This window comes from Taudactylus pleione, unplaced genomic scaffold, assembly GCF_031769625.1.
Source record: "Taudactylus pleione unplaced genomic scaffold, aTauple2 ptg000061l, whole genome shotgun sequence".
NCBI classification, from domain to species: domain Eukaryota; kingdom Metazoa; phylum Chordata; class Amphibia; order Anura; family Myobatrachidae; genus Taudactylus; species Taudactylus pleione.
This window is the reverse complement of record NW_028284463.1, coordinates 2,281,375-2,289,714: the sequence shown is the minus strand read 5'-3', so window position 1 is coordinate 2,289,714 and position 8,340 is coordinate 2,281,375. Positions and strand designations below refer to the sequence as shown.

Below are 8,340 nucleotides of genomic sequence, written 5' to 3'. Positions count from 1 at the left end.
ATTATACTGATAGAAATCTAGTGCATTATTACACTGTACTCATCTTGACAAAAACTAGTCATTATTGTCAGAGCACTGTACACTGATAACCAGCACAATTTATATTAATATACAGATACAACTATAAAGACAATGGCAGAGTGAAGGGACAGGTTTAATTATAAGCAGAGCTGCCATTAGAAATTGTGGTGCAGGGACTGAAAAAAAAGGCAGTCACAATACCCCCCCCCCACCCCCAGATCCGTCAGATCAGGCACAGTAACACTGCTGGAGGGAAACTAATGAGCCACTAATCCGGACAGTTAGGAATCATTTTCAGCCACTTCCCCCCATTTCTCTTCAGCCTCATGGAATGGATAAGATAGAACCATCTATATCCACTGCTTGTGCTGCTGCAGTGATCAGTAGGGCGCAGGCAGTGGTTATAGATAAATTGCTCTGTGCCTCCCTCATAGCTTGCTCTGGAGGCTGATGCTCTCAAAGGCCTCCAGGAGTTCTGTCACTGTGCAGTTCTCCAGGCAGGGGCATATCTATAATGGGCGCAAGGTGTGTGGTGCACATGAGCCCCTGGGTCCAGAGAGGCCCACACACCGCACACCCTGCACACATTTAAAATATACTTACCTCTCCATCAGCCCGCTGCTGGCTGCAGAGCTGGGAAAATGGCTACCAGGGGCATTTACCAGTGATTTGTGCATGCGCAGTAGAGGTGGAAAACAGACATGTAGTGACTCGGCGCTGTCAGAAAACCAATCCTGCTTGATGACGCAGAAGTGTCTGAGATGACGATCTATACATCTAATGGCAGCTTCTATGTGACTGTATGATGCTAAAAGCGTACATAATGATACTCTCACGCATTCACATCAAGGTATCTTTTTCCAGTTGGTAATAAAATAACAGCTTGCTAAAAAGAAGTAATGACACTTCTGCACATGACAATGTTCGTGTCAAATGTAAAACATAAAATATACATATATAAGATTTTCATGAAATTTACCTGAGAGGACAGGAAGGTTCATAATTGAACCTTGTTGTCCTATGATTTATATAGATACAAATACAACACTATTATACTGTAGGTCAGTGTTCCCACTCGGTATATTATTGTGATGCTAAGTGTATGTTATGTTAAGTTTCATGTATAGATATTTTCCATGAATGAAGGTCCGAACAGATAATATGAGTTCCCAAACTATAACATATATCTATAGTGTTTAGAGTCTAAACATACTATCATTATTGCTTTACAATTTAGATCCATTAAAATGGTGCGCTTTAATAAGGCAAGCATATGATTAATAAGCTACATTATAGCAAAACCACAATAGGACAACGATACACTGCCTACACGAGTCACGTGATGACACGTGACGTGATGGAGAATGGAACGCAGTAACAACACACTGTGCTCCAGGGACTATGTCAGATCACCACCATGTGTCACGCAAAATCACATGACACGCCAGGAAATGGAACGCAGTGTTAGTAAAGATGACACACTGCATTCCAAATGTAGCGATAGGCTTGAGTCACGTGGTAGATAACACCATGTGACTCGGAACAATGGTCACCCTTGGAACGCACCACTAAGACAATGATCCCCACTCTTAAAGATAACATAGATGGAGCAATCACTCCAAAAGGTAAGAGTATATAAACACAGAAATCCCTACACATAAACAATAAACATGTGAATAGTACATGTAAAAAGCCAAATCTATTGATAGACAGTTCAAGCCCCTAACTGAGAGGAGGAGTCACTTCTGGTATAAAACCTGGTCAGCTCTATGAGCAACCACACACCTTGAAAAAGACCATATACTGGTTGAAACATGTTGGTGCTGTATCCTGTGTTGCTGCCATCCAGAACCTGACTGTGGGAAGGTATTGCTTAAACAGGGGGAGCAAAAATAACCTCTATATGTTTAAGATTGTGCCTTTCTAAAAAGGTCCCTGATGGTACGTGCCCACTTTTTATCTATGCAATTTTAAAAATAAATGTTTATGGTTTTACACTATATGTGCTTTCCCCACTTTTTGTCTTATATGACTAACTGATGTTGAGGGGTAATAGTGTGAAAAAAAATGGAGAGTCCAGGTTGTTGAAACTATACAGAAGGATCAGGATTGAAATATATGTGACAATTGAACTACAAACCAGTGACTATTAGAATATAAGACCATTGAACCTCCTTTATTCACTAATTGGACAAATAAGATACATCGTACCTGTACCTTAACTTGAGAACTTTTAACTATTCTTTATTTTGTACCCAGCCAAATATGCCCCTTAACTGTTAATACTCCTCAAGCTATTTTTGACTCTATTAAAGCATGGGATCATTTAGTCTCTTTAACCAAGGGGTTAATAATATTGCCATCATGCAACCTGTGCCTTTAGAGAGAACAATTGGAGGTGGAGTGTAGTAAACACTAAGACTGAATGTGCTTGCCTGGAATAGGCAATCTGGTGTATTCCCTATTAAGACAAGAATTTTTCCGCAGGGACAGGTTGCACCACTGGATCTCTAGCATGACCAAGACGCAAGGATTGCTTGGGTATCTACCATCAGATCATTTTCCCATTATTTTCAGTTAAACAATGTGAAGCAATCTATCTCAATGCTCATTACTTGACTAATTGCACAAACCACAAGGAAGTACAAATGAAACTATTATATTGTCTATATCTCACTCCAGTGAAACTTCACAAAACGTGACCTTCTCAATCTCAATACTGTTGGAGGAATTGTTTAGCTCTGGTGGACATATTCCATATATTTTGGGAGTGAAATACAGGTCAGTGCAAGTGGAGAGGTGTTTCAGTTAATATTAAAATGACAGACTATAAAATGCAGCCATCCTCGCCAGTTACCCTCCATCACTTATATCCTATAGATATGCCAAAACAAGTCCAGGATGTCTTAGGCCCAATACTGATAGCAACAAAAAGTGCAATACCCCAATATGGGAAAATCCTCTGCCCCCTACTCTTAGTAAGAGTATAGCTAAAGTATAATCTAACTATGAGATAGATGCTCTTGGGATTCCCTATACAACATCTGCCCCACCCCTGTCAAATGGCTTCGTTCCAAAAATGAAATTAGAGATGTAGAGGAACTGGAGCATCATACGACCTTACCATGCCTAGTACATGAGGTTTTTTCATAAATCTTTCTTAATTTTCCTCACCTGGATCGATGATCCCTATTTATTGATCTTTGTTCTTGAGATACAGTATAGCATATATCTTCTCTTTTGTCAAATAGATATGTATGATGGCAATTTTATATTCCTACAATATTTTTTGTTAAAGTATGAACTGTAGCTGCAAATTTCCCTCCCTCTTTTCTTTCACCTTGTTCTATTCCAACTTCTTACTACTTACTACTTCTTACTACTGTTTCCTTGATTTCTACCCATACTTTTAGTTATGGGATTAAATAATATTTGGCAAAGATGTCGACAAACAAATCAAATATATCTGTGGTTAGCTATTCTCTGCATGTCACTTTAAAATTTGATCCCTGAGAGGTGACAGACTCTAAACATAAACCAACTGATGAATTATAGAACGCAGTTTTGGAATGTGGAGCCAACTGCCTTAGTGTGATCGCTTTTAATCAATAGCAGTGTATATCTGTCCTTAACTCTGGAAAGTGTATCATGTTCCAAAACATCAACAATATTAGCAGCTGTATTTACTCCTTGCTGGACCCAATCTTTGATAAAATCATTAAGACACTGGAATAAGAACAATACCTAACCCATCTCATTCATTTTGGGGATCTTGACTGTAACCAGAATTTTCTACGGTACAGAACTTGACTCCAAGCTATCAAAGCTCCTCCTGTAGTGAAACCCTGTATTCCTAAAGCATTGTGAATGAGCTCTGGGCCTGCTGCAACATAGAGTATGCCTCATTTATAACTGCTGAAGCTCTTCCTTTAACATCATTAACCATTGCATTAGGATCTCCATCTTGGCATCCCTTATATGTAACTAGGAGCTATATCCCACTTCTGACACCAACACTGGAATCAGAATTCAGGAAGCAGGGAAACAACAAGCATATGACCTTAATACTCAGATATGCAGGAATCACACAGTAATGGTTGTAACTCAACTGAGAGCACAGCATCACATGAAAGGTAAGCAGAGGTATAGCAAGCAGAAACATCTGATGGTCAGGCCTAATTCACTGCACTAGAACTTGCAGAGGTTTTGCAGAACTGTGACACAGTAGACCGATTTTGATTTACAATACATGGCTTACATGCCCAGATATGTGAAACTCCATGAGAAACTGAATCTTTCCTCACAGAAGACAGATCTTCACACTCTGGCACCATGGCGATTATTAGTATTATTTTTTTATTTATAGGGTGCCACAAGATGTCTATAACACTGTACAGTGATAAGCAACACAATTTATATAAATATACCTGTACGACTAAGTCAATAAAGCCAAATGCAGAGTAAAGGGATTGTTTTAGTTATTAGATATCTGGAACTAAATAGATGGGACAATATTAATGGTACTTGCATGTCACAAATAATATAACAATAAAAACATTAACAAAATGCAGTTTAAAAAAAATAAAAAGATCAGTTCTGCATAAATTATGAACACATTTTATAATAATGATTGTTTTCTGTTAACATTAATACAAAATATCTATATACTTATTTGTTATACTTAGCAAATAAAGTTATATTAGGTCACGCCATAACGTTTAGAAACCAAAATCCCAACACACCTCAAAATATCATAACAAATTAATGGATAAGGGAATCGCAGAATTATAATATAATCACACTTAAGTGCACAGAGGACCAATGATGTAATCTCCTATCTTCTGTTCCTCAGTGGTGTAGTTTATGTTATATATATAGTTTCCTTCATTGCCTCAGTGTAACATAAGCTGGAACTGCAAGTTATCCTGTCTGCATTTCCAATGGTAAGTGCTGCTGTTCTCTATATCATTCTAAAGCACTAGTATAGGGGGCTAATATTTAATATGTGGCAGAATACAAGCTAATTACTATGGGGCTAATTCTGAGTTGGGAGCAAAGGGAAAAAACACAGTAACTTTGTACTTTAACAAACCATGGTGCAATGCAAATGGGACATGCAGGGTAAATACTGGCTGCTTCTCCATGTAGCCCACACATGCTGCACAGCTTTATTGTTACACTGCAGCATAGATTTAAGTTTAGACACATCCCTCTCACATATAACTGTGCACATTACTGTAAATACCCCACCTGCAGTGCAAGATGGTTTCAGTCATAAATTCAGATCCTTCAAAGATATATTATATAATGGCAGCCAGAACACAATGCAGTGTACAGTGTATCAGCATGGAGCATTGTAAGGAAAGAGCTGGCTTTGAAACATTATATTGATCTGATCATGTACTGATATGTCCTGTCCATGTATAATACAGCTGTCCATCCTCAGTAGATGTTACACAGCATTTATACTATACACACTGTACACAGTCACTCACAGCATTTATACTGTACACACTGTACACACAGTCACTCGCAGCATTTATACTGTACACACTGTACACACAGTCACTCGCAGCATTTCTACTGTACACACTGTACACACAGTCACTCACAGCATTTATACTGTACACACTGTACACACAGTCACTCTCTTCCAGGAAATCAGCAAATTCTTAACCAAAAAATAAAATTAAACAAAGTGCAATATATCTCTGTTAAATTTCTACACAGGTGAATGGGGATACATGGGCAGTGGGTGTGTTAGCCCTGGATAATTCTCCAGACCTTGCTTTTGGATTACTCCATAGATGCATCACAGAAGAAGACAAAGGTTCTCCACAGCACATTTATTGAGTAATCCAAAAGCAAGGAGAAGGCAAATGACCCTGATTATGCTATTTTATATACCACATAAAGTAGAATAAGCCCTGTCTGGAGATAGATAAGTCTGACCATTGTATACAAATATTTTTTTTTTACTATAATATAAAAAAAAATCATCAAGGCCATCCCTAGGATACTTCTACTAGTTACCTGTCTATTAAACCTTGGATGGTTAGGTCTGCAGCTCACTATTCTACAAACTGCTTGCTAGCTCCCAGGAGCCATGGCCTAGAAAGGCAAACTTATTCTCCATTTTTTTTATGTATTTTTAAATTTGCTTATTACAGTACCGGAGTATTTTATATACTATGTCATATTATTTTTTCTACATATTTATATAGCATTTAGATTGATTACATTTTTGCTCTAGAAAGTTGTTCTAAAGTTTATGGAATAGATGCTTGAATAAGATATTTTTAGTTAATTCTTCAGTGGTTAAAGTGTTAGGTAAATTAATTTACCTTATTGCAAATGTCTGTAAAAATGTTGTTTCATTAATAAATGAGAGAGCCATTACTCACTGTCATGTCTTATTTGTGCCCGTGCTCTCCCCTGATGATGTCATCAGTAAAGTAATCACCGAACACTCTGATCAGTCAATGCCTGAATCTCCTCCTGGCTGATAACTCCATTCTAATCCATTTTTGAAAACCTTATCTAAAAAAAATACAATAAAAGAGTTATTTTCCGTAAATCATTAAAAGACTAATGGAAAATAGCACATCTTTTCCAGAATTCCATATTGTGGCTTTTACTAATACATCAGCGTATAATTCATTTGCTTTCACTGTGTTCCTAATTTTATATCTGATGGGTCTAATAGCAAATTCTGTTATAATAACGGTCATATATACGGATAAGCACTTACACACCCCAATGTATCTGTTCCTTGGTAATTTGTCCTTAATAGATCTTTGTTGCACAACAGTCACTGTCCCTAAGCTGCTGTATATGTTACTGTCTGGGAATTACACCGTGTCCTACATACAGTGCTTTACCCAGATGCATTATTATGATATATTTGCCACCACAGAAGTTCTTGTTTTGTCCACAATGGCCTATGACCGGTATGTTGCTATATGTAAACCTTTACACTATCACCGTATATTCAACAGGAAACTTTGTGTACAACTCACGGCTGCCCTATGGGTGTCTGGTTGTTTAAATTCTATTCTTATTACATTATCAGCCTCAAATATGTCTTTCTGTTATTCATACATAATCCACCGATACTTCTGTGATACTAAATCTCTCATGGACATTGCAAGTGCCAACAAGGAGCTGCTTTTTATAGTGATAGATATAGAATTATTGGTATTTGGCTGCTGTCCGTTCTTCTGCAGTTTGTTGTCTTATTTAAAAATAATTAGCACCATCCTGAAGATTAAATCCAGAGATGGCAGGAGAAAGGCCTTCTCCACCTGCTCATCCCACCTCACGGTCCTCACCATATTTTATGGGACAGGTACCGCTGTCTTTATGATGCCACCCTCAGACCACTCCAGAGTCCTGGAGCTGATCTTCACTGTACTGTACACTGTAGTTACACCCATGTTAAACCCCCTGATATACTGTCTACAGAATAAAGATGTAAAGAGAGCAATGAAGAGATGCATTTGGTTAAAAATAAGATATATAATAATGAATTTGAATAATTGAAAATGTTCATTAATTATTATATCCTAATAGTAATAAACAACATTTTGACAAAATTACTGCTTTTATCTGTGTTCCAAAACCGGACTATCCTGCATGTAATATTTGACCATACACTAGGACAGTGGTTCCCAAACTTTTTTTAATGGAGGCACTCTAGAGTATCAGCATTGTTTTCAAGGCACCCCTAAGCCTACAGTTTGAGAAAATCAGAAAACATAATTATTAAGTAAATTGTGCTTACCTGTCATCCTTAGGTTCAGTTATGTGGTGGTGGACAGGTTTGCGCTTCTGTTTGTTCACATATTTACATCACATTACATAACATTGACTATAACATTGACTATAAATAATTTAAATTGCTGCTGGACCACCAAGCTGAGAAACCCCTGCAAGTTTGAGAACCACTATACTAGGATATAAAACAAGTACAAGTCATTATTGGATGGAGGTTTAGTTGAAAATAAATAAGGGAGATTTGCAATGAGGGGGGATTTGGTAAGAGGCAGTTATACCAAACCACATGTTCTTTTGACATTTTGATGTGAGATTTGCAAACCATGTAATTTACTAAGGGTCAAACCGTTCATCAATTCTGATTTAGATTAAATTGCAGTACATTAAAACCACAATGCTGGTTTTTGTATGTGGAGGACATAAAACCATTCCAAATATCACATGGCAGCCTACCAAAGTGTATGTCGAACTGCTACTTAATTGTCCCTCAAAAATTATGCGGTTTTATGTTTTTACAGGTAAGACAGCGGACATCGCTTGCTG

General features: G+C 37.5%; 1 protein-coding gene across 1 annotated transcript; it reads left to right on the top strand.

Moving 5' to 3' along the window:
• The first annotated feature begins 6,612 nt into the window (after positions 1–6,612).
• On the top strand, positions 6,613–7,563 carry LOC148534945 (olfactory receptor 1G1-like). The gene has a single exon (XM_088464828.1). It carries the CDS (start codon positions 6,613–6,615, stop codon positions 7,561–7,563), a length of 951 nt encoding a protein of 316 aa, XP_088320954.1.
• The last annotated feature ends 777 nt before the right edge of the window (positions 7,564–8,340 follow it).

Excerpts from the sequence above, each read along its gene's own strand:
- LOC148534945 (XM_088464828.1), top strand. The coding sequence starts at position 6,613 with ATGGAAAATAGCACATCTTTTCCAGAATTCCATATTGTGGCTTTTACT.